This window comes from Ammodytes marinus (genome assembly GCF_949987685.1).
Source record: "Ammodytes marinus genome assembly, chromosome: 21".
NCBI lineage: Eukaryota > Metazoa > Chordata > Actinopteri > Uranoscopiformes > Ammodytidae > Ammodytes > Ammodytes marinus.
Window position 1 is genome coordinate 25956304 of NC_137225.1, and position 26656 is coordinate 25982959.

Here is a 26656-nt window from a genome sequence, read left to right on the forward strand (position 1 = left end):
ACCCGCTAACACCATGGATGGTAGCAGAAAGTTAACACAGGAGGAAGGTTAAATAGTTTTGCTAGAACAGTAAAATGTCTGGCGGGTGTGTGGTCAGGTTTAAAGGGTAATGTGGAGAGTTTCGTAAAAAAATAGCCAAAGATTTCAAAGATACACACTGCCTAAGGCTAAGGCATCAGAAAAAAACTGTCATAACTGTCTTCACTTTACTGCTGCTCCCTGGTGACATCTAGTGGCCTGATAGTAGAACTGCAGCAGCCGGGTCAATGCAGAATCTTACATTTTTCATCTTAATTTTACATTTAGCAGCTTATTGTGTTTAAAATGTTTGTGATCAAAAAAACGTTATGATTATTTCCATGGTTATCTAAACAAACGTAAATACATTTTTAACGTGGTCTCAATGTGCAATTTAAAGGACAATTTCTCAACAAAAATAAAACCTAAGAACTTGTATGGAGGGAGGGGGGGCTTTTAAATATTGACAACGCTTTTATGTGTCTGTTCCTGTGTGACTTAGTGAATTTTTTAAAGTGATGAGAGTGAGTATGTTTCTGTATGCTCCTCTGAAAATTCAATAACACATTTGTCAAACAAAAACTGTAGCATCTGCATATATTATAGAAAGCAGGATTTCAGTTGATGTTGATGTGTGTTTTTCTCACCAGGTGAAAGTGTGTGAGTGCGCCCGCGTGCATGTGCGTGCGTGCGTGTGTGTGTGTGTGAGCTGATGTGTGTGTGTGAGCTGATGTGAGTTGAGCAAAATGGATCAGAGTGAGGACAGAGAGGAGGGAGGGGAACAACCCTCTACTGCTAAGAGGTGAGCTACAATAACAGATCACTGATTCATGTTTTTAATGTGTAGAACACTTCATATCAAAATCACTTTTAGTCAAAATCAGTGAATATCTCCTCATGATCCCCTACCTGTCTGTACTGGTTGTGTTCTGGAAAAAAATGCAGTGTTTATACACAGCCTAGGCTCTGTAAACATGGCTCTGGGCATGTTGCTAGCTATGATGGGCCCCCTTTGTTTACACACCCATTCACAGAGCCCCAGACAGATATTAACATCTCCTCCATGACAGGACAAAACTATGAGCCAATATGTAACCACAACTATTCTAATTTCACTGTTTTCTGGGTGCAGGGTTCAGTGCATACAGAGAGAAATTTACTTATGTACATATTATATTTTTATTTTTTATTTTTGATAAATTCGCAAAAATCTCAAACTAACTTTTTTCATGTTGTCACTGTGGGGTTTTATGTGTAGAATTTTGAGAAAAATAAAATAAATGTAATCCATCGTTATTCCAGGCTGTAAAATAACAAAATGTGAAAAAGTTAAGTGCTGTGAAAATCTTCCGTATACACTGTTGGTTCTGAAAATGTTTAAATTTCCTTTTGCTATGTTACAGGTAGCGTATAACGACGCGTTTAGGATCCTCCTTAAGCTTCCCAGATGGACTAGTGCTAGCTCTGTCTATGTACTCTGTATTATATTGTATAGTATTATATTGTACGTTCTTAGGAAACTCTTCTTTGTAACAGACTCTGTATATGTGTCGTTTTATTGTATTTTATTGTGTTTTTTAATGTGAAGCGCTTTGTGACCCTGGTCTGCGAGAGGCGCTATATAAATAAACTTTACTTACTTACTTACTTACTTACTTACCTTTCATGCTGTGTTGAGGAATTTAATGTATAAATTTATGTGTCGACTTCTAGAGTAAAAAAACAAAGTAATAATTGCAGCCCTCAGTCACTGACACTAAACAGAGTGATACAAGGTTCTCCTCTGGGCTGTGGAAACATTAGAATCGATGCTTGTATGTATTTTAATTTGTGTTGTCATGTATTTGTATTGTCTTTTTATATGGAACTTTGAGTCCGGAATAAAGTATTCATTCATATGTGTTCGTATCAGGAGGAAGCTGGATGAACCGGGTCCAAGTTGTTTGTCCATGAGCAGTAACATGTCCAAGAGTCATCCTCTGGCCTTCAAAGATGGACACCCGCCTGTCACTCAGAGGTGAGATATAGGCAGACCATTCAAAAACTATTTAAACTTGAAACTTTCATTTTACAAAATACAAAAAAAGTACAAAAAAAAACAGACTTAGGCTGTGTTCGGAAAGCCATACTAACGTCCTACTCATACTTATTTTGACTTCAATTTGAGTATGTGAGAGTGTGTAGTATATAGATGTTGAGTATGTAGGAGGGAGGACGTTAGTTAGGCTTTCCGAACACAACCTTACACTTGGAATCGAGGGTGAACTGAAAATATTTTGGCGGTCATAGGTTACTGTGACCTTTGGATCCCCGGCACCGGACAGGAGGGTGTTAGTAGTAAACTAGTGGTGGCTGCTATTACGTCTACGGTGCCCACCATCTCTACCATTGCGTCCTTGAGCAAGACACTTAACCCCAAACTGCTCCAGGGGTGCTGTACTATGGCTGGCCCTGTTTGAGGACCCCCTCTGGAGTGTGTCTGTCTGTCTGTCTGTCTGTCTGTCTGTCTGTCTGTCTGTCTGTACTATGGCTGACTCTGTGTGAGGACCCCCTCTGGCGTGTGGGAACTTGAGAGGGGAGATGAGAAAAGATGTAAATTGACAAATAAATCAACTTAATGTGCTTTTGCGATGTGTTCGTATCAGGAGGAAGAAGGAAGAACCGTGCCCAAGCAGTTTGTCCCTGAGGAGTAGCATGTCTAAGAGTCATCCTCTGGCCTTCAATACAGGACATCCGTCTGTCACTCAGAGGTGAGATACATGCAGTCAAGGTAACATAGGCAAACAATTAATTTTCTTTTAATTTTATAACTTTCATTTGACAAAATACACAAAAAAACACACTTGTCATTTGATAACCAAATTAAATTCATAAATAAAACAAATATATTTAATTTCATTTAATTTCATTTTCATTTTTTTATTTATTTATTTATTTATTTATTTATTTATTTATTTATTTATTTATTTATTTATTTATTTATTTATTTGTTTATTTGTTTGTTTATTTATTTATATATTATGGACCTGTGTCTGCAATAAAGCTTCATATCAAATGTGTCCACAGTTGTTTTTCTCACTGTGTTCTTGGTGAGTGCAGATTATTTACTGCTTTTTTGTACTTCAAACAGGAGAAGGCAGGAGGATAATGAGTCTATGCGTTCTCCGTTAGCCTTCAGAGCTGGATCTCTGTCTGGCAATCAAAGGTAAGATAAAGGCAGACAAGTCATATTTTTTCTTTTTTCTTTTAATTGAAACACATTAACAGTCATTTGACATTATACAAAAAAAAATATTTTCATTTAGATACAATATTTTTTTGTCTGCATTACATTTAATGGTTTGAGGGATTTTATTGATTACAAAAGTGTATATTTTATAAACAAAAACACATGTTGTTCATTGCATTTAAAAATTCAGAACATTTCAATTGGTTTCAACAGAATGAATAACACTTAAATGTCATAGCAAACATTTGATTTAATACCGTCATCAACACTTAGGCTCTAAAGACTTTTCCTTGTCTTCGTCTCTGCGTGGACAGACTTAGGTTGCGTTCTGAATCGCATACTTTCTACTATATAGTTTGGTAGAAAAAAGATTTAGGATGTCCCGATTCTTGTGGCCAGATTTAGGATGGTTAGAAGTACCCGGATGTCCTACTTCATGCGGCCAAGATTGTTAGTGTTGAAAACTGCATCCTATTTGGGCGATTCTGACCCACAATCCAGTGTGCACGTGAAGTGACGTCACATCGACAAAGCCTCCATATGAAAGCAAACGGGGATGAGACGGATATAAAAGCAAGAGGCAAGATCAAGGCGCAATGTTATGATGAAATAAGAGAGTAAAGTATGTCCCAATAGTATGCCTACTGCATCCTAACTAGATTATTTTTATCGTCGGATGTAGTATGTAGAATAGAAAAAAGAAAGAGTATGCGATTCGGAACGCAACCTTAGTGTAAAGTAATTCTTCATGATTCCTTTACAGATTCGACCAGTTGATCTCAGAGGTTCCCAGTGACCAGTCTGACCAGCCGCCTCAAACTGACCTGAACTCCACATTCATGGTGTGTTCATGTACAATTACTACTTTTGCATCTGTTCTGTGTGCACTTACTACCATTCTGCCGTTTTTAAACCAGTGGACCTACTTTACTCTACTCAAGTTTTCTGGTTTTCCACTATGTAAAAGTCCCTAGTACTTTCACCATGTATGGTACCTACGTCCCACGGGGTGAAACACTGCAGACCAGTGATTGGTCCGATCATCATTAGTGGGCGGTACCTTTCATGCACAACAAACAGCAAAGCTACTGTAGTGGGGACATTGTTTGAACTTTCGGTCTCTGTCCAGTTTTTGTTCTACTTTCTTTCTTAGATTAGACCAAGGCCACACGAAATTAGATGATCTACCAGAAACTCTCTGCAGAGACCACAGTGCACAAACATGTTAATTCATGTTACGTGTTGAAAAAATTAACCAAACAATAGGACAACCTTCACGGCACGTTTCTCTGCGTGGTAAAGGTTCTAAACATTACTTCATCCAAAAACAAATTGTGACAATAACAGCCCTGATGAAACACTGAGTAGCGGCAACAAACATATAGACGCTTACATTAGGCACTTGACTACGCAGCAATGACTACCAGCTACACAAAGGCAGTTCTATCATGGGTACCATCTTGTTGTGGCAAACAACTTCCGTAAAAGGACCTGGTAACAAAGGCAAATAGAGTAGAGTAGAGTTTAGTAGAGTCAGAACTATGTTATGTAAAAACGCCATAACATGGAATCGGTGTTCGGGTCCATTATATATATATATATTACTTTAATTGTTATAATTTATATAATATTCTGTTCCAGCTGCTGGAGGAAGACATCGACACGTTTATGAAGAACGAGCTGAAGAAGATCCAGAAGGCTCTGCGTTCAGATAACCCCGATTGCCTGGAGAGGCTGAGGAAGGACGGAGAGGAGCTGGACCGAGAGGAGGAAGAGAGGAGACTGATCAACAGAGACGCTTTCCTGAAGATCACACTGAACTTCCTGAGGAAAAGGAAGCTGAACGAGCTGGCGGACCGTCTGCAGAGCAGTAAGAGGATTTATTTTAGGATTGAACAAGATGGTGAAATGGGTCGTGTGCTAATGTCGCGAGAGATTTAGAAGAGACAAATATGTTCTTAATGTACCGTGCAGAACAGAACCCGCTGTAGTAGGGGTAGGAAATGCTAATCTCTTTAGACAGGAAGAAAGTTAAGCATTTTATGCTGCGTTTCAGATAACTGGGAAGTCTTTTAGAAAAATGACAGTTGAACGCCCCTCAAACTTGCATTGAGACGATAATCGATAATTGATAATCCATATACTGTATAAAGATGTGCTTTGACTGTCTTTCGTTCCGGCCACTATACAACCAGCTCTGACTGGGGGATCCCAAGGCGTTCCCAGGCCAGTGTGGAGATATAATCTCTCCACCTAGTCCTGGGTCTTGGTTGTGCCTGAAACACCTCCCTAGGGAGGCCCCCAAGGGGCATCGTTACAAGATGCCCTAACCTCCTCAACTGGCTCCTTTCTAGCTCTACTCTGAGTCTCTCAGGATGACTGAGCTTCTCACCCTGTTTCTAAGGGAGACGCCAGCCCCCCTCCTGGAGAAGACACATTTCTGCCACTTGTACCTGCAGTCTCATCCTTTGGGTCATTACCCAGCCTTCAATACTGTGTTTATAAATGTCCTATGTCTGTATTGCCTCCAACATTATATTCCTTTTGTGCATTCTTCAGGAAGTCCTGCTGCAGTTTGTCAATACAAACTTAAGTCTAACCTGAAGAACAAGTTCCAGTGTGTGTTTGAGGGGATTTCTAGAGCAGGAAACCCAACCCTTCTGAATCAGATCTACACAGAGCTCTTCATCACAGAGGGAGGGGCTGCAGGGGTCAATGATGAACATGAGGTCAGACTGATTGAAACTGTAACTTGGAAGACAAACACACCGGAAACAACCATCAGACAAGAAGACATCTTTAAAGTCTCACCTGGAAGAGATGAACCAATCAGAACAGTGATGACAAAGGGAGTGGCTGGCATTGGGAAAACAGTCTTAACACAGAAGTTCACTCTGGACTGGGCTGAAGACAAAACCAACCAGGACATACAGTTCATATTTCCATTCACGTTCAGAGAGCTGAATGTGCTGAAAGAGAAAAAGTTCAGCTTGGTGGAACTTGTTCATCACTTCTTCACTGAAACCAAAGCAGCAGGAATCTGCAACTTTAAAGAGTTCCAGGTTGTGTTCATCTTTGACGGTCTGGATGAGTGTCGACTTCCTCTGGACTTCCACAACAATGAGACCCTGACTGATATTACAGAGTCCACCTCAGTGGATGTGCTGCTGACAAACCTCATCAGGGGTGAACTGCTTCCCTCTGCTCGCCTCTGGATAACCACACGACCTGCAGCAGCCAATCAGATCCCTCCTGACTGTGTTGACATGGTAACTGAGGTCAGAGGGTTCACTGACCCACAGAAGGAAGAATACTTCAGGAAGAGATTCAAAAAGAAGAACCAGGCCAACAGAATTATCCCCCACATTAAGAAATCACGGAGTGTCCACATCATGTGCCACATCCCAGTCTTCTGCTGGATCACTGCTACAGTCCTGGAAGATGTGTTGAAGACAATAGAGGACGGAGAGCTGCCCAAGACCCTGACTGAGATGTACATCCACTTCCTGGTGGTTCAGTCCAAGGTTAAGAACATCAAGTTTGATGGAGGAGCTGAGACAGATCCACACTGGAATCCGAAGAGCAGGGAGATGATTGAGACTTTGGGAAAACTGGCCTTTGAGGAGCTGAAGAAAGGAAACCTGATCTTCTATGAATCAGACTTGATCGAGAGTGGCATTGATCTCAGTGCAGCCTCACGGTACTCGGGTGTGTTCACACAGATCTTTAAAGAGGAGAGAGGACTGTACCAGGACAAGGTGTTCTGCTTCGTCCATCTGAGCGTTCAGGAGTTTCTCGCTGCTCTTCATGTCCATCTGACATTCATCAACACTGGAGTCAATCTGCTGTCCGAAGAACAAACAACATCCCATGAATCAGCAGAGACACACTTCTACCAAAGTGCTGTGGACAAGGCCTTACAGAGTCCAAACGGACACCTGGACTTGTTCCTCCGCTTCCTCCTGGGTCTTTCACTGCAAACCAATCAGGTTCTCCTGGAAGGTCTGCTGACACAGGCAGACAGAAGCACACAGACCAACCAGGCTACTGTCAAATACATCAAGAAGAAGATCGAGGAATCTCCCTCTGTTGAGCAAAGCATCAATCTGTTCCACTGCCTGAATGAACTGAATGATCATTCTCTAGTGGAGGAGATCCAACAGTCCCTGAGATCAGGACGTCTCTCCACAGACAAACTGTCTCCTGCTCAGTGGTCAGCTCTGGTCTTCATCTTACTGTCATCAGGAAAAGATCATGACGTGTTTGACCTGAAGAAGTACTCTGCTTCAGAGGAGGCTCTTCTGAGGCTCCTGCAAGTGGTCAAAGCCTCAAAGAAAGCTCTGTAAGTAGAATCTATGTATCAATAAACACTGTAAAAACATTCAAATGCATAAAAATATAATATGTACTGGGCCATCTCTCAAGTCCAGGGGTGGTAGGATGGCCTAGAGGAAAGCTGGGCCGACTAGAAACCCTTAGGGCGTATGGTTCAGTCACCGTCGCTGGACAGGAGGGTGACGTACTGTGTTAGGATGTCCTAGAGTTTGAGAGGTTCCTCCCAGTAGCCATGAGGTCTCTGGTTCCTCCCATTAACCATGAGGTCTCTGGTTCCTCCTCCCAGTAGCCATGAGGTCTCTGGTTCCTCCCAGTAACCATGAGGTCTCTGGTTCCTCCTCCCAGTAACCATGAGGTCTCTGGTTCCTCCCAGTAACCATGAAGTCTCTGGTTCCTCCTCCCAGTAACCATGAGGTCTCTGGTTCCTCCCAGTAACCATGAGGTCTCTGGTTGGATCCCCTGCACCGGACAAGAGGGTGTTCTTAAAACTATTTGTGGTTGGTATTACATCTACGGTGCCCACCATCTCTACCATTGTGTCCTTGAGAAAGGCACTTCACCCCAAACTGCTCCAGGGGTGCTGTACTATGGCTGACCCTGTGTGAGGACCCCCTCTGGAGTGTGTCTGTCTGTCAGTCTGTCTGTCTGTCTGTACTATGGCTGACCCAGTGTGAGAACCCCCTCTGGAGTCTGTCTGTCTGTCTGTCTGTCTGTACTATGGCTGACCCTGTGTGAGGATCCCCTCTGGAATGTGGTGTCTTGAGAGGGGAAATGAGAAAAGACAATCGATTCAATTTAGCCTTGTGTTAATTGACAAATAACCAGCAACCTAACTTAACTGTAACTGTCGAAAAAAAATATTATTCATCACTTGTCTCCTCACTGTTTACTCCCCAGACTCAGTCATTGTAACCTCTCAGAGAGAAGCTGTAAAGCTCTGGCCTCAGTTCTCAGCTCCCCGTCCTCTACTCTGACGGAGCTGGACCTGAGTAACAACGACCTGCAGGATTCAGGAGTGGAGTTCCTCTCTCTAGGACTGGAGAGTCCACACTGCAAACTGCAAACTCTCAGGTCAGATCAAGTTACAGATGTCATAAAAATGTATTTCAAATATCTTTTTATGATTTTAAGATCCATTCAGTAATTTGCACAATGATTGACAGTGACAACCCCCTTTTAATTTCACTGTATGCAAAATGTTATTTTTGCAAACCTATGAGCAATAAAACTTTGAACTTGAACTTCAATGAAAAGATTCACTCCGATTAGGATTTTTTGCAGGACAGAAATCTTTAAATTTCCAGTTTTCTCTCCTTATTAGTAGTCTCATTAAGTAGAGAAAAAACTTGTTTCATTATCATTTCGTGTATGTTTATAACTTTGCGCATTTACATGATAAAATAGCAGGGATTTAAAAAGGCTAAGAAGATGCACCAACAACGGTTGTAACTCCAAATTATAACACACATGTTATTTATCTTCTTGTACGTTTTTTCCCTTTCCAGACTGAGTGGCTGTAACATCTCAGAGAGAAGCTGTGAAGCTCTGTCCTCATTTCTCAGCTCCTCCTCTAGTCTGAGAGAGCTGGACCTGAGTAACAACGACCTGCAGGATTCAGGAGTGATGCTATTGGCTGTTGGACTGGGGAATCAACGATGTGCTGTGGAAACCCTCAGGTCAAGAGTCAACAAGCTACACTATTGATGTCCATTCAACATCTGATTTTATACTAGATGATAAACCACTAATCTGTGTAGGATTGTGTTTAATAATGCTGTACATTTTTTATAGGACCATTAACAAAATATCTGCATTAGTTTTTATATTCAGAGATTTCCAATTCATAAGGCTTTCTATTTTTCTTTTATGATTTTGGTTAATAAACTAGACGCACTATAGAATGTATTCCAACTCTGTCTCCAAAGCATTGTGTCTGGGGCACAATGTAGCCAAACAAAAAAAACAAACACATGTTAACATGGTTCCTGTGTGTGTTGTTTTGTGTGTTCACAGACTGTCAGGTTGTCTGATCTCAGAGAAAGGCTGTGCTTCTCTGGCCTCATCTCTGAACTCCAACCCCTCCCATGTGAGAGAGCTGGACCTGAGATACAATCACCCAGGAGACTCAGGAGTGAAGCAGCTTTCTGATGGACGGGAGCATCCAGACTGGAGACTGGACACGCTCAGGTATTAAGACTTTATGGCTTTATGATAATAATGATTAGTGCTTAAATATACATCAGAAATATCCGCTCAGAGTCCGGTTTTGGGACCTACAGGAACACTGACATGTCCTGAAAATCGTGGGACATACCCCGCAGGCCAAAACGAAAAGCCCACGTCATAGTCGGGACCTATATCTTACACGTCACAGGGTGTACCGATTTTTTAGTTTTCTCCAGCTTGCTAGGGTGGTCCGAAATTCTGTTCCATCTTCCCTTGCCACCATTTAAGAGTGTGTGCCTCGTGTCTGGCCATTCCTTATGAGTAGGCAGGGTATATACTGGAAAGCTGTTGAAGGGCACTGGCCGCAGCACCTACATTGTATCAGTAGGTAAGGTACGGTTATTTTGGTATGCTTCTTTTGGTATCGTCGAGGACATGCCACTCAGTGAAAGTCATTAATGTGTGTGAGAGTGATGTATTGCCCATGTGTGTATGCTAAAGGAGGATGTGCCGTCTGACCCCCATTCTCGTTTCAGGGTGGAGCCTTGTGGAGTCCAGTGGTTGAGACCAGGTCTGAGGAAGTGTAAGTGTGTTTTAATGTCATTCATCTTCAAACTATGAGATCATGAGTCAATCAATGAGCAGAGGATGGATTAATAACTGCTGCCGTGTTGTGTCTTTTTCTCTCCATCAGATTCTTGTGAACTTACACTCGACACAAACACAGTAAACGGAAAGATCAAACTGTCTGAAAACAAGAAGAAGGTGACACGTGTGGAGGAGGATCAGTCCTATCCTGATCATCCAGACAGATTTGACTCCAGGCCTCAGCTGCTGTTTAGCAACAATCTCGGTGGTCGCAATTTCTGGGAGGTGGAGTGGACCGGGATGGTCGATATATCACTGACTTACAGAGGAATCGTCAGGAAAGGAGACAGTAGAGACAGTGTGTTCGGGAGGAATGCCAAGTCCTGGAGACTGCTCTGCTCTGACGTTCACGGTTACTCTTTCTGTCACAATAGCAGCGTCACAACCATCACCACCTCCATCTCCCCCTCTCCCTCCCACAGAGTAGCAGTGTATGTGGACCATCCTGCTGGCTCTGTGTCCTACTACACAGTCTCCTCTGGCTCACTGATCCACCTCCACACCTTCAACACCACATTCACTGAACCTCTGTATCCTGGGTTTGGGCTCTGGTTCAGGCCCGGTTCCTCAGTGTCTGTGTGTGCTCTGAAGTAGTGACAGTCCAACTAATGTCACTAATATTGCCTTTACCACTGGTGCAGTTTTAGGGTCGGTTCTGAGCCAGTGCCCAATCGACAAAGCATTTCTTTGTTTTTTTCCAAAGCAAAATAAGTTTTGTTTAATATCCATGGAAAATGGTTTGAAAGCAGCACCAACTCTTTGCTGGTATATCATCCAAGATTTGTTTACGTTAGCGGGCGGGGGTGGGATTATCTTTACCAGACCAGATCAAATTAAACTGTGGGACGTTATTTCTAAGAAGTGCCACGAGACATAATCGAAACACAATCGCTGTTCGAAAAAAATTGTGACAAACTGCACAAAGCTTTTTCTTGCCTTCTCTCTATCGGTTTAGCAGCCTAGGAATTTCACAGGACAACTGGATTCATTGTCAACAATTGTATATATAATGCTACAATGCCAATAAAAACTGTACATTCTGATTAGCACATACAGTAGACACAGATATAGGGGAGAGATGAGACAAGAGACTACAGTGGATGAATAAGTGAGTCGGAGAAGACTTATTTCACAGAAATCTTTCACGTTCTTGTAAAAAAAATATATCTCAATCTGTGTACAATGTCTTTCAAACTGATTGTAAATATTTCTCATATACATTGTACATTTCCTCCATTTCCAGTCCTTTAAAGATGGAAGCTCTGAGATCATTAAATGGTGAAAATGTTGACTTGTAACTGTCATGTTTAGTTTTGATTACTGACTCTTCACAATAAAAGCATAATGTTTACTTTACTTGAGTGTCGTTTTTTGTGTCGTTTTCAGGTCAGGGCTGTTGAGATTATTCAGTTGTAAGATTGTTATATGGCTAAAAGTTTGTTAAAGTTGTTGGGGGAGGGGGAGGTGGGGGGGTGCTCCGGGTTCTGGGTTTGATCAGTGGGGTAGTCTGATGTTTGGTTAGAAGTGCAATGCTCAAAGGAACCAATGAAAAACTGGCTAACACTGTTAAACTGACTAACTTCCAGCATTCCAGAAATCACATGTCCACAGACGCTGCAAAACATGTTCATTCATATCTTATCCCACATTAACTTCTGCCTGCCATCTTGATCTACTGCCAACTCCACAACGCCCAACCTGTGTAAACACTCAAAACCCTAAAAGTAGGTTATCATAATGATGTGTCATCTAGTTTTTGCATTTTATACAGTATCTTATAAAGTTAGCAGTGTTGTGTTTTTTACAGTGTATTATCTCCGGTTATCATCATCCGAAATATATTTTCTAGTTTCTAGTTATCTTTTTTCAGTTGTTCCTGCGTTTGCAGTGTATCATATTTGTAATTTTGTATTAAGTTTTTACAGCACATCCCCTCGTTATATGTTTTAATACTTTTTTACAATTAATTTTCTATTGTGAAGTTGTTGTTTTTTACATGCCCTGCTGGTCATCTTTGACAGTGTATTCCTAGTTTAAAATGTGTATAGTGTAGGTTCTTATTTTTGCCTTTATCTGTCACAACTTTCTACCACTAATCCAGCATTGGCCAAAATGTGGTCTTATTGTGAAAATCTTCTCCTGTCCCAGCTCTTCCTGTTGCCTTTGCAGGAAGAGCTCTGACTCACTCCAGGAAATAGCTCTCCTGTGCCAAAGCTTTTCCTCTGCAGACGTCGAGTGACAATCTTCTTTTTCTACAATTTGGACCGTTTGATAAAATTGTAAGTTTGCTTGATATGACATTTTAACTATGACTTGCTTTCTTTCTTTCTGTGGTGTGTTTGGAGTTATTATTCAGTTCTTACTTTCTTGTATGAAAAGTGCTATACAAATAAAGTGTATCATGATTTACAGGAGAAATGATAGAAAAGAGGATTTCAGTTGATGTTGATGTGTGTTTTTCTCTCCAGGTGAAAGTGTGTGTGTGCACCCGCGTGCGTGTGTGTGAGCTGATGTGAGCTGAGCAGCATGGATCAGAGTGAGGACAGAGAGGAGGGAGGGGAACATGGCGGCCAGACCAAAGCTCAAAGGTGACATGACCATCTCTATCACTGTCTCAAATCACACATTTATGCACCTTAAATTGACTTTTTTGAGTGCATGAGTGCACTCACACTGAAAAAAATGCCAAAAAGCAGGTAACTGCACGTACCAAGATGGTAAAACTCCCAAAAATGTATTGTCTTTCCCGGTAAGTGCACAATTGCAGTGTATAAGACAACATTACCTTGTAGAAACATACAGTAAGTACCTGATATGACACACAGCATAACTGCCCATGACTCAAATCACTGCACAATGATTATTCACAGTCAAAGCTCTTGTGTATGTTGTGTTGAACAGACCAGACTCTCCTGGACCTGGATCTGAATCCGAACCTGGACCTAGCTGCTTGTCCTTCAAGAGTGACCGTTCAAAAGGTCGCTTAATTGATTTTAAAGGAGGACATGTATCCGACAGAAAGTAAGTTCTTCCTGTATTCAAATTAGGGCTGTCAAATTAACGCGTTAATTTCGATTAATTAATCACAGAAATAATTAACGCGATTAAAAAAATTAACGCTGATTAATCGCACTTCTATGTTGCCCTTTGACCCGGTGCAAAAGAGTTGAGATGATAGCGGAGCTGCACCTGTATCTTGCAGACACGGCCCGCAAGGGATTAAAGAGTAAAGAAAGAAGCAGGGGAAAGGGGCAGAGGGCTTTATGGATGCGTTATGGGCTGCTCCGGGCAAATAAGCATGAAGGTAGGAATACGTCTTGTGTTATTCTCGCAGTGTCTGTGCATTATTGATTTAGTGGGTGCCTAATTAACAATGTAGGTTCAAAACAGTAGGTCTATCTCTCAATCTTCCTCGTGTCTCACTTTTGTTTGCTAGTTGCAATCGTCTCAACGGACACTCTCACTCTTCCTCGCATATGCCTGTCTTTTTTCCTCCTGTGTGTGTGTGTGTGTGTGTGTGTGTGTGTGTGTGTGTGTGTGTGTGTGTGTGTGTGTGTGTGTGTGTGTGTGTGTGTGTGTGTGTGTGTGTGTGTGTGTGTGTGTGTGTGTGTGTGTGTGTGTGTGTGTGTGTGTGTGTGTGTGTGTGTGTGTGTGTGTGTGTGTGTGTGTGTGTGTGTGTGTGTGTGTGTGAGAGAGAGAGGAACGGTAGCCTATAGGCCTACAGCTGTTTATAAACAGGTATAAAAGTGTCATATAAGTGTGCGATTAATTTCGATTAATTAATCACAGAGCCTGTAATTAATTAGATTAATTTTTTTTAATCGCTTGACAGCCCTAATTCAAATGGATTCAAACAAGACCTAAATATCCATATTTCGCTCACTGCTGCTGAGCAGTGCTGCACAGTATGTCTTTATTAAATCCACTTTGACCAGTTTTCCTTATACTGTTCTATCTTTTTTTCCTAGAATGTTGATGAAGGTTAGAGCAGAATTAGTATAAAGGACAGGTTGAAATGTTGTCAGGTGTGACCCTAAATGACACTGCAAGTGGTTGTCCTGTGCACACTGGCCCTGAACAGTCAGATTGAAATCACACTAAATCAAATGTTTTCAAACTCAAACCAACACACCCAGATACAAAGCCTTTATTGTCATTGGATTTAAAAATACAACAAAATTGCAAGTGCCCCTTCCCAAGCAGTGAATTTTTGCATCACACTAAACAAATAATAGATCAACAATCATAAAAACTAGTAGAGCTACTCCTGCATGTATATGGTCGACACCACTGTAGTCATTTAGTATAAAAGGACCGGAGGACATTTTGTAATTTGTCGCTAAACAACACTGACATGGCCATATGAGTTGTTGATGGCTGTAATTGTTTGTCCTGTGCTCAATGGCCTTGAGAACAATTGTGCTTAAAGGCCTACTTCACCGGTGGGAATATATATATTATAGTATTGAACTCTGAGATCCTATGTAGTATACATTTGCATTTTCTTTTTAAATCGGTTCATCCTAGCCTGAGAAAAGGCAGAAAGAGTGTTTTATGGTCTCACTGTCTAACCCTACATTTCACTAGTGTGACGTCACAGTATTAAAAATGTAGGGTTAGGATTAACAGGACAGCTGGGCCAAGGGAAGAAAAACCTCATTCATTATAATATAATAGCGATTTTATAATGATAGAATGCCGGTTCCGTATGGGTGAAGTATTAATAATAATAATAATTGCTTGGATTTATATAGCGCTTTTCAAGGTACTCAAAGCGCTTTACAGGGTTCCAGGTTCAATTCGTTCACACACAGTCATACCGGTGGTGGTAAACTACGATAGTAGCCACAGTTGCCCTGGGGCAGACTGACAGAAGCGAGGCTGCCATTCCGCGCCATCGGCCCCTCCGACCACCACCTCAAACATACAGCAGTCATACACATTCACACGAGGCAAGGTGGGTGAAGTGTCTTGGCCAGGGACACAACGACCATGACACAAGTGGCCGGGCGGGGATCGAACCGCCAACCCTAGGATCATTGGCCGACCAGTTTAACCACCTGGGCTGTGTTGCACCAACTGGGCGTAAGCCTGGTCTTAACTGCGCCTGGTCGTAACTTGGCATTCTAAGTCCGACCTAACCGTTACGCCGGTTGCACCAACTGGGCTTAGCGTTCTTTTCACTAAGACTAGGCGTAAATCCTACTCCTGGTCAGGGGCAGGCGTAAAGTCAAAATTCTAAGCTGTTTTTATAAAGCAAAGGTATGAGAGAATATGAGTAATGCTCGCGTAAAGAAATTGTGTGCCGCACGTATACTCTCTCTCTCTCTCTCTCTCTCTCAAGATAAAACGCCATACAGGTGTCTGCCTACCTGCTCTTCCTTTTTAATTATTGCGCATCAAGTTAACTGGTTAATCGGGAGAGGCGATCCCTTCACCTGCAGCTCTGCATGGATCCCGTGTTAAAAGACTCAGCTGTTGGCATAATGCACTGAAGTAGCCTAACTTGATGCGCTGTGGCATTAATTGCATACTGCGATGGCTGTCAGGCAACACGCAGACAGGCACCTGTATAGCCTACTTTACCAACTTTAAGTTGTCTCAATGTGATTTTGTTACTTTTTAATAAAGGGCCCGTGTCCACCTAGCTTTGTTCGGGCATAAACGGTGGCGGTGCGCTTGGATCAAGCGTGTAGGCTATGCGCTGGAAGAGAGAGGGGGAGAATGAAAAATCTGATCGTAATTCTCGACTGTCGCTGTAGACTATGATCGACACTGCTTTTACTGTTTACTGTTTTCTATTCCCATGCTTTGTCCGCATGACAAAGGGTAGACCTCTATGTTACCAACACGTTTATGTAGCCTTCACAAAAATTACGAGCCTCCTCCATCACAGGAGGAGGCTCGTCACATAGGGTGTGTGTGCAACGATCCGTTATAAAAACAAAAACAATAGAAAATAAATACTATGCTACTGTAAAAGCCTATGTAGAAGTGTGCACCCAATCTTCTCCCACAAACGGGCTTTCCTCTAACTTTTGATAATTTTTTGTCATAGAGAGAGCGCTGCTGAGAGTCATAGGCACAAGAAAAAAGTCCCTACAAAACAATGCTGCGCGCGCATAAACCAGTTATGTCTTGGCTTTTGTTAAAACAACATCACTGGCCATAAACTCTGTTTTCCAATACAATTTTTAGTATTAATTTTGTAAAGCCTACGTTTTGATTGAATTTCTAATGAGAACCTATTGGTAATACGAATCAGTGCACACCTCAGCGCTTTACTGAAGGCTCTCGTCTTTCTGTGCATGGGAAGCGGGGGGCAGTATAAACGTAAAATCTTGTCCCGGTCACGGGAAGACATGCTGCGTGCCTGGGCCGAGTAGATAGGTTATAGCGCTATATGTAATATTTATTTTAACGCTGTCTGTAGCCTAGACCTAATCACACGCCAAGCTGCTTTTTTTCTTCTCACTAGTTGCCTCGTTGGACTGCTTGCAGTCAGTGTGCCTTGTTCTCGCTGTAGGTCTATTTCTATCAGTTTTCTTATTTCTGAATAAGTGAAATTTCCTTTTCTTCTCATTTCCTCCATCATTTTGGATGTCCAGTCTCAACAAAATAGCATGTCGTCATGAGGTATCCTAGCAACGCAGTGATATGCACATTCCATGGAACATTCACATGGCCGCGCATGGCTAAGACCAGGCGTAAGTCCCGTTGGTGCAACCGGCGTTAGGTCCATTCTTAAGCCTGGTCTTAGCTAAGCCCTACTTAGCAGTTACGACCAGTTGGTGCAACCGGTCCCTGAGCCACAGTCGCCCCAAGTATTCCTTTAAGTATGACACAGATCCACCCGGCCAAGTGTGAGTATGCCCTTAACAGTCAATGTCCTCTTTCTGTCTTTCTAACAGGACCAGCGGGAGACCAGTTTCTGCTGATTCTGATTCTGAACCTGGACCCAGCTGTGTGTCCTTCAAGAGCGACAATTCCAAAGATCACTTTGTTGATTTTAAGGGAAAAGAACCCTCTGCTGCAAAGAGGTAAGCTTTTGATAACATTGACATATTACAGATTCCTGTTCTATCTGTTATTTATCCAGAGAAGTTTGACTCACAGAGCAAAGCCAGGAGCAACACTTGTAAAGTTTGGATGGGAATATGGGGGGAATCTGAGGCATCGGGTAATGTGAGCCACCCCCTGTATCTAGGCAACGGAAAACATTTGTGGTAATGTGAGATATATGTTTTCAAGCCCCTCTCATTTATCCATGGCCCTGAAAGAGAGGACCTCATGGTGCTGTGGTTAGCATGTTTTTTTCACCAAAATAGGTATTTTGCATGTAAAAGTAAATTTTCTTGCTGTCAACTTAATCAACTGTTGTGCCAAAGCAAATGTATTCACGTAGAAAAACTTCTATCATACGTGTTGATGAACAACCAACATATAAACACCATGTGATGATATTAGCTAAAGATTAGCCTGAAATGCTAAGAGAGGTAGTTTTTTCTCAAATTGTGGTGGTGGGGGAAAGTGAGCGAAGTTGCTGTGGAGGAAAATGAGACACTGTCTCACTTTCCCCCACCATGAGGCACAAGTTAAGTTTAGTCTTAAACATATTTTAATGTAATATTACATAACATATGTTTTATTTTAATGTCATACACATTGTAGAAAAGCCATCATCGCACCTAAGCACTACACTAAGGTTGCTTTCCGAATCGCATACTCTTTATTTTTTCTATTCTACATACTACATCCGACGATAAAAATAATCTAGTTAGGATGCAGTAGGCATACTATTGGGACATACTTTTCTCTCTTATTTCATCATAACATTGCGCCTTGATCTTGCCTCTTGCTTTTATATCCGTCGCATCCCCGTTTGTTTTCATATGGAGGCTTCGTCGATGTTACGTCACTTCACGTGCGCACTGGATTGTGAGTCAGAATCGCCCAAATAGGATGCACTTTTCAACACTAACAAACTTGGCCGCATGAAGTAGGACATCCGGGTACTTCTAACCATCCTAAATCTGGCCACAAGAATCGGGACATCCTAAATCTTTTTTCTACATACTATATAGTAGAAAGTATGCGATTCGGAACGCAACTTAAGTGTGAGTGTGCCCTTAATGATTAATTTCCTCTTCCTGTCTTTCTACCAGGACCAGTGGGAGACCAGTTTCTGCTGATTCTGATTCTGAACCTGGACCCAGCTGTGTGTCCTTTAAGAGCGACAATTCCAAAGATCACTTTGTTGATTTTAAGGGGAAAGAACCCTCTGCTGCAAAGAGGCAAGCTTTTAATAACTTTGACATATTACCAGGGGTGTAAAGTAGCATATATATTACCGATTCCTGTTTTATCTGTTATTTATCCAGATAAGTTTGACTCACAGAGCAAAGCCAGGAGCAACATTTGTAAAGTTTGGATGTAGTCTGTTGTTGTTTGTTGTTTTGCTTGAAGTGGAGGGAGGGAGGGAGGGAGGGGGAGGGAGGATGGGGGGGGACACAATCGCACATAAGCACAACACAGGTCAAATGGGCTAAGTGTGAGTATGCCCTTAAAGATTAATTTCCTCTTTCTGTATTTCTAACAGGACCAGTGGGAGACCAGTTTCTGCTGATTCTGATTCTGAACCTGGACCCAGCTGTGTGTCCTTTAAGAGCGACAATTCCAAAGATCACTTTGTTGATTTTAAGGGGAAAGAACCCTCTGCTGCAAAGAGGTGAGCTTTTGATAACATTGACGTATTATTACTGATTCCTGTTTTATCGGTTATTCCTGTTACTCCTGAGGCGGCCGCAAGACAGACCGTTAGTGTCTCACCTTTAGAGAAAGGGTGAGAATCTCAGTCATCCTGAGAGCCGCTGCTCCTTTGGTTGAAAGGAGCCAGTTGAGGTGGTTCTGGCATCTGGTAAGGATGCCCCCTGGGGGCCTCCCTGGGCAGGTGTTCCAGGCACAACCAAGACCCAGGACTAGGTGGAGAGATTATATCACCACACTGGCCTGGGAACGCCTTGGGATCCCCCAGTCAGAGCTGGTTGACGTGGCCCATGAAAGGGAAGTTTGGGGTCCCCTGCTGGAGCTGTTTCCCCCACAACCTCTGGATAAGAGGAGGATGAGGATGATTGGATATATTATAAACTGTTTGCTGTGGATTTCTATCAGGAGGAAACTGCAAGAACCAGAACCCAGCTGTATGTCCATCAAGAGTAATGAGTCAAAGAGTCATCCTTTAACCTTCAAAGATGGACAATACGCACTTGATCCAAAGTAAGGATTTAAAACTGATTCAATAACAAACAAACTGTGTTTGTATCAGATTCTCATTAGTGAGATTTCCACTATTAAAATGTCTGTGACTTAAAATGTTCTGCCCCCCCCTCCTACAGTCAATCAATGGCTGATTTTACATGTAAAATGAATGTCTTTACCAAACGATTGCGATTTTGTTGCAGGAGAACTGTGGCTAGTTGTTTGTGAAAATAACTTTTTGGCAGCCTTAATGTCAGGGAAACCATCTGATTCAATGCTTTTATCAAGACTTTACCTAGAAGGACCTTAACCTTGTTTCTCTGTGTGGATACACATGATGTGAGCTAATTCTTCATGATTCCTTTGCAGAGTCGACCAGCAGATCTCAGAGGTTCCCAGTGACCAGTCTGACCGGCCGCCTCAAACAGACCTGAACTCCACATTTATGGTCTGTTCATGCAACTACTTTTAAAGCTGTTCTTTTCACAATAACCTCCATGCAACACTTTTTAGACCAGTGAACTGTCAGTCTGTCCAACATGGATCTGATGTTTGGTTCTATGATTTTAGTTGGAGCTTGTCATTCAGTAGATCTAACTTATATAATATTCTGTTCCAGCTGTTGGAGGAGAACATTGTCACTTTCGTGAAGAACGAGCTCAAGATGATGAAGAAGGCTCTTAGTCCAGATGATCCAGATTACCTAGAGAGTCAGAGGGAGGATGAGGAGGGGTTGGACAGTGAGGAGGAAAAGAGGAGACTGATCAACAGAGAAGCATTCCTGAAGATCACACTGAATTTCCTGAGGATGATGAAGCAGAACGAGCTGGCTGACTGTCTGCAAAACAGTAAGAGGATTTCTCTAAGAGTTTAACATGATGGGGAGATTGGACATGCATTAATGTCTCAAGATTTGGATGAAAATATTTTCAAATATGCATTCTTCTTGAATTAAATGTTGAAGTACTTGATACGAATCACTTACTGATCTTATATCTTTTGTATTCATTCAGGAAATAATTTTGCAGTTTGTCAGAATAAACTTAAATCTCACCTGAAGAAGAAGTTCCAGTGTGTGTTTGAGGGGATCGCTAAAGCAGGAAACCCAACCCTTCTGAATGATATCTACACAGAGCTCTACATCACAGAGGGAGGGACTGGAGAGGTCAATGATGAACATGAGGTCAGACTGATTGAAACAGCATCAAGGAAACCAGATAAAACAACCATCAGACAAGAAGACATCTTTAAAGCCTCACCTGGAAGAGATGAACCAATCAGAACAGTGATGACAAAGGGAGTGGCTGGCATTGGGAAAACAGTCTTAACACAGAAGTTCACTCTGGACTGGGCTGAAGACAAAACCAACCACAACATACAGTTCACATTTCCATTCACGTTCAGAGAGCTGAATGTGCTGAAAGAGAAAAAGTTCAACTTGGTGGAACTTGTTCATCACTTCTTCACTGAAACCAAAGCAGCAGGAATCTGCAACTTTGAAGAGTTCCAGGTTGTGTTCATCTTTGACGGTCTGGATGAGTGTCGACTTCCTCTGGACTTCCACACCAATGAGATCCTGACTGATGTTACAGAGTCCACCTCAGTGGATGTGCTGCTGACAAACCTCATCAGGGGGAGACTGCTTCCCTCTGCTCGCCTCTGGATAACCACACGACCTGCAGCAGCCAATCAGATCCCTCCTGACTGTGTTGACATGGTTACTGAGGTCAGAGGGTTCACTGACCCACAGAAGGAGGAGTACTTCAGGAAGAGATTCAGAGATAAGGAGCAGGCCAACAGAATAATCTCCCACATCAAGAAATCACGGAGTGTCCACATCATGTGCCACATCCCAGTCTTCTGCTGGATCACTGCTACAGTTCTGGAGGATGTGTTGAAGACCGGAGAGGGAGGAGAGCTGCCCAAGACCCTGACTGAGATGTTCATCCACTTCCTGGTGGTTCAGTCCAAACTGAAGAACGTCAAGTATGATGGAGGAGCTGAGACAGATCCACACTGGAGTCCAGAGAGCAGGAAGATGATCGAGTCTCTTGCAAAACTGGCTTTTGAGGAGCTGCAGAAAGGAAACCTGATCTTCTATGAATCAGACCTGACAGAGTGTGGCATCGATATCAGAGAAGCCTCAGTGTACTCAGGAGTGTTCACACAGATCTTTAAAGAGGAGAGAGGACTGTACCAGGACAAGGTGTTCTGCTTCGTCCATCTGAGCGTTCAGGAGTTTCTCGCTGCTCTTCATGTCCATCTGACATTCATCAACACTGGAGTCAATCTGATGTCTGAAGATCAAACAACCTCATATGCATCTACAGAGACACGCTTCTACCAAAGTGCAGTTGACAAAGCCTTACAGAGTCCAAACGGACACCTGGACTTGTTCCTCCGCTTCCTCCTGGGTCTTTCACTACAAACCAATCAGGTTCTTCTGGAAGGTCTGCTATCCCAGAGAGGAAGACGCTCAAAGAACAAAAACGCTACAGTCGAGTACATCAATAAGAAAATCGAAGAATCTCCCTCTGCAGAGCAAAGCATAAATCTGTTCCACTGCCTGAATGAAATTAAAGATCATTCTCTAGTGGAGCATATTCAACAGTCTATGAGTTCAGGACGTCTCTCTACAGACAAACTGTCTCCTGCTCAGTGGTCAGCTCTGGTCTTCATCTTACTGTCTTCAGAAAATGATCTGGACGTGTTTGACTTGAAGAAATACTCTGTGTCAGAGGAGGCTCTTCTGAGGCTGCTGCCAGTGGTCAAAGCCTCCAACAAAGCTCTGTAAGTGCAGGCATAGTAGAATGTATTCACCAATACATACACTGCTATCATTCAAAATAATTAACCAATGAACAATTTTTTATATATTTTCTTAATATTGTCTCTCCAGACTAAGTGGCTGTAACATCTCAGAGAGAAGCTGTGAAGCTCTGGCTTCAGTTCTCAGCTCCCAGTCCTCTAGTCTGAGAGAGCTGGACCTGAGTAACAACGACCTGCAGGATTCAAAGGTGGAGATACTGTCTGTTGGACTTAAGAGTCCCAACTGTACACTGAAGACTCTCAGGTCAGATCTAATTACTGTTTAAAAAAAAACTGCTAACATTTTTCTAAATTAAAAACTCCATACTGTTCAAACAACCTCTTTAGAATCTTGAATGTAAGATACAGGCTTTATTTTTCTGATTCAGCATCCGATATGGTCCAGCACACAGAAATAAAATCTGAATGAAATTGAGAAACCGACCATTGCTTGTTTATTATGGTTATCAAAAATGCTAATTATATTTTACTGTTTTAGTTATGAAATCACATCACCATCTTATACAGAATAGGTCAGAATATAATACACTATTTGTCAGTCAAATAAATTCCAGCCTAAACATTTAAACCCATTACATTTTCACACGTATGGTATGTGTCCTCAAGTATGTTATTTCTTCGATAACTTGATTCATTATCATTTCATGTATGTTTATAACTGTTCGCACATTTACGTGATAAAAAGAGCAGGGATTTTAGAAGGCTGAGAAGATGCACCAACAACAGTTGAAACTCCAAATTGTAACAATTTGTCTTCTTGTACATTATTTATTTTCCAGACTGAGTGGCTGTAACCTCTCAGAGAGAAGCTGTGAAGCTCTGGCTTCAGTTCTCAGCTCCTCCTCTACTCTGACGGAGCTGGACCTGAGTAACAACGACCTGCAGGATTCAGGAGTCGAGATCCTCTCTTCAGGACTGAAGAGTCCAAACTGCAAAGTGGAAACACTCAGGTCAGGATTCATAGATGATCAACAACTAACTTGTGTAGAGATGTGTCTACTAATATGACTTGTCAAGTAATCTTTAACTTAGCATCTGCAGAAGTTTTCTAAATTCTAGGAATTCCATTTCATGAGGCTTTTCATAATTTGTTGTGATTTGTGCTTTTTTGTTGAATTAATACATATGAATTTAAAGATGTATTCTGTGACTCCAAACCCAACCAAAGACCAAACACATGATCATACCATCACATGTTAACATGGTTCCTGTGTGTGTTGTTTTGTATGTTCGCAGACTGTCAGGTTGTCTCATCACAGAGAAAGGCTGTGCTTCTCTGGCCTCAGCTCTGAACTCCAACCCCTCCCATGTGAGAGAGCTGGACCTGAGATACAATCACCCAGGAGAATCAGGAGTGAAGCAGCTTTCTGATGGACATAAAAATCCAGACTGGAGACTGGACAAGCTCAGGTATTAATCCTAAAAAGACCCTTTTATTTTTTATTTTATCCGGGATTAAATCAGATATTACTCAACCGAGGGCGTGTTTAGCCTAGGTTAGCACAAAGACAGGAAGCAGGTGGAAACTGCTATTTTAGCTCCAACAAAGAGAATAAATAATATACTTTTTCCTTTCAGGGTGGAGCCTGGTGGAGTCCAGTGGTTGAGACCAGGTCTGAGGAAGTGTAAGTGTGATTTTAATGTCATTCATCTTCAAACTATGAGATCATGAGTCCTCATCAAACTGCCAATCAATGAGTAGAGGATGGATCAGTAACTGCTGCTGTGTTGTCTATTTCTCTTCACCAGATTCCTGTGAACTCACACTGGACACAAACACAGTAAACGGAAAGATCAAACTGTCTGACAACAACAAGAAGGCGACATATGTGAAAGAGGATCAGTTGTATCGTGCTCATCCAGACAGGTTTGACAGCTGGTGTCCTCAGCTGCTGTGTAGTAACAGTCTGACTGGTCGCCGTTACTGGGAGGTCGAGTGGACCGGACGAGTTGATATATCAGTGACTTACAGAGGAATCAGCAGGAAAGGAGACCGATCCAACTGCAGTTTTGGAGAAAACGATAAGTCCTGGAGTCTTATCTGGTCTGATGTTCATGGTTACTCTGTCAGTCACAATGCCAGAAAAACATCCATCTCCTCCACCTCAGTCTCCCCCTCTCCCTCCCACAGAGTAGCAGTGTATGTGGACCATCCTGCTGGCTCTGTGTCCTACTACACAGTCACCTCTGGCTCACTGATCCACCTCCACACCTTCAACACCACATTCACTGAACCTCTGTATCCTGGGTTTGGGCTCTGGTTCAAGATTGGTTCATCTGTGTCTTTGTAGGATGGATGGTCTCCACCTAACAGAGAAACAGATCAGTTGAGTCTGTACAGACGTGGTCACTAATGGGCAGACTACAGGCCAGGTCTGGACCTGATATATTATTGGGAATGAATCATTTTGAAGGAGCAAATCCATCACACATTCCAAACTTTTAGATGATTTTCTCAGCCCCAAAGCACTTTGCCACATTCACCCATTCACACACACACACTCACACACCGATGGCAGCAGCTGCCGTGCAAGGAGCTGGCTGAACCATCTGGAGCAATTTCTTGACACTACTTTAGCAGGCCAGGAATCTCAAAGATCAATTGCATGCCCTGTCAATCATCTGAGGTGATGTTACTCAGCCAATCAAATCTGTGCATTCTGATACAGACATGGGGGGGGGGTGAAACGAGAGAAAAAGTGTGTCTTTTCCAGACATTGTTACAAAGACAAAGTTGCTTAAGTATATTGGTACTCACAACACAAGTGAGTTATTACGATGTTCTGTTTCTTTGAGTGACTATGTTTTATCATACTGGATGTCTGTAATCTGTCATTTGAATCAAATATCACTGCTGTACAGAAACACAATTAGTTTATATTCTTTGTTATAAAATAAATCAGTTAACTTTGTACAAAATAATTCAAAGTGACTGAATTATATATTCCTGATTTACATTTTAAACTTCTTGTGATTCCAGTCCTTTCAGAGATTGAAGCTATGATTTTTAAATGATTTAAATGCCGTTGTCATGTTTTTTTTTATCATGTTAAGTTTCGACTTCTGACTCTTGACAATAAAAGCTTTATATTACCTTGAGTGTGTTTTTGTTGCCTTTCTCAGGATGTCGGCTAGCAGGAAGCGCTCTTCCATTTTCTCTGTCATGGTTAAATGTACTCTGACTCAATGCATAACACAGCGGCCGAGTAGATAAGAAGATCTCCACACATATTTTAATTCTTGATCCATGTTAAGAAAAACCACAAAAAAAGTCAGAATTTTTTTTAATCCATTTTAATTATAAAGAAATTGTACCTTTAGCTGCTGAGTAGACGGACCAAATTGCTTAATGTTTGTGGAGCACATTGTCTATAATTTAATGTGCCTGTTTTTATTTTGGTGTCAAAGAAGTCTTTCCATTGTATCAATCTAATTTGCCCTTCTATAAAAATTGTAGCTTACACCTTTATAAAACTGTTCAGCAGGGGGCAGCATCATCCCACTGATGAAGAGAAATATTTACCCTATCTGACTGTAACTCGCCTTCACAGACCCTGTGTTCCAATCCCCATACTATCTACTATTTAGTATGCTAGAAAATAGTCCCGATTCTTGTGGCCAGATTTAGTATGGTTAGAAATCCCAGGATGTCTACTACATCCAGACGAGATTTTTAGTGTGGAAAACAGCATCCTATTTGGGCGATTCTGAACCACAATCCAGAGTGCATCGCAATTGAAGTCACATCGATGGAGTCTCCATATGAAAAGAAACAGAGATGTGATGGATATAAAAGCAAGAGGCAAGATCAAGGCGCACTGTTATGATGAAATAAATGAGTAAAATTATGTCCCAAGTGTAGCATACTGCATCCTAACTAGAAAATTGTTATGGTCAGATGTATGATCTATAATAGAAAAAAGAAAGAGGAGGAGATTTGGAACGCAGGGAGAGTTTGGACCAATCACGTTCAGTTAAAGACACAAAAGAAGACTGTTACGCAGATGAAGAAGCATGTATATGCATTGATGATGAATTGGCGCCATCTGCTGGTGTAGAGATAAACTGCAAAATGTCACATTTACCTCACTCTGTGAGGTAAATGTCGACTTTTTCCACATTAAACCAGGAAAAACTATAACCTGTAATTCATAGATAACTGCGTCCAAAAAA

General features: G+C 41.9%; 2 protein-coding genes across 4 annotated transcripts; both read left to right on the forward strand.

Moving 5' to 3' along the window:
- Positions 1 to 764: 764 nt before the first annotated feature.
- On the forward strand, positions 765 to 10990 carry LOC307267733 (protein NLRC3-like; the record flags this gene model as incomplete). The annotated part of the gene is made up of 11 exons (XM_080050115.1): positions 765 to 820; positions 1931 to 2035; positions 2664 to 2768; positions 3149 to 3223; positions 4011 to 4089; positions 4889 to 5117; positions 5807 to 7589; positions 8480 to 8653; positions 9596 to 9769; positions 10285 to 10331; positions 10443 to 10990. The coding sequence occupies 11 exons, from the start codon at positions 765 to 767 to the stop codon at positions 10988 to 10990; spliced, it is 3375 nt and encodes a 1124-aa protein (XP_079906241.1).
- Positions 10991 to 12588: 1598 nt separating this feature from the next.
- On the forward strand, positions 12589 to 25570 carry LOC307267618 (NACHT, LRR and PYD domains-containing protein 3-like). 3 transcript variants are annotated; one of them, XM_080049991.1, is made up of 15 exons: positions 12589 to 12675; positions 12865 to 12984; positions 13298 to 13417; positions 17308 to 17436; positions 18562 to 18690; positions 18996 to 19124; positions 19568 to 19672; positions 20024 to 20102; positions 20274 to 20502; positions 20668 to 22444; positions 22554 to 22727; positions 23263 to 23433; positions 23720 to 23893; positions 24062 to 24108; positions 24233 to 25570. In XM_080049991.1, the coding sequence occupies exons 2-15, from the start codon at positions 12923 to 12925 to the stop codon at positions 24772 to 24774; spliced, it is 3867 nt and encodes a 1288-aa protein (XP_079906117.1). In that variant the 5' UTR covers positions 12589 to 12675; positions 12865 to 12922; the 3' UTR covers positions 24775 to 25570. The 3 variants fall into 3 exon arrangements, with proteins under 3 accessions (XP_079906117.1, XP_079906118.1, XP_079906119.1); XM_080049992.1 differs by lacking the exon at positions 19568 to 19672; XM_080049993.1 differs by lacking the exon at positions 17308 to 17436.
- The last annotated feature ends 1086 nt before the right edge of the window (positions 25571 to 26656 follow it).

Excerpts from the sequence above, each read along its gene's own strand:
- LOC307267618 (XM_080049991.1), top strand. The coding sequence starts at position 12,923 with ATGGATCAGAGTGAGGACAGAGAGGAGGGAGGGGAACATGGCGGCCAG. Across the intron at positions 19,125-19,567 it reads GAACCCTCTGCTGCAAAGAG|GAGGAAACTGCAAGAACCAG; the intron begins GTGAGCTTTTGA and ends GATTTCTATCAG. Across the intron at positions 19,673-20,023 it reads CAATACGCACTTGATCCAAA|AGTCGACCAGCAGATCTCAG; the intron begins GTAAGGATTTAA and ends ATTCCTTTGCAG.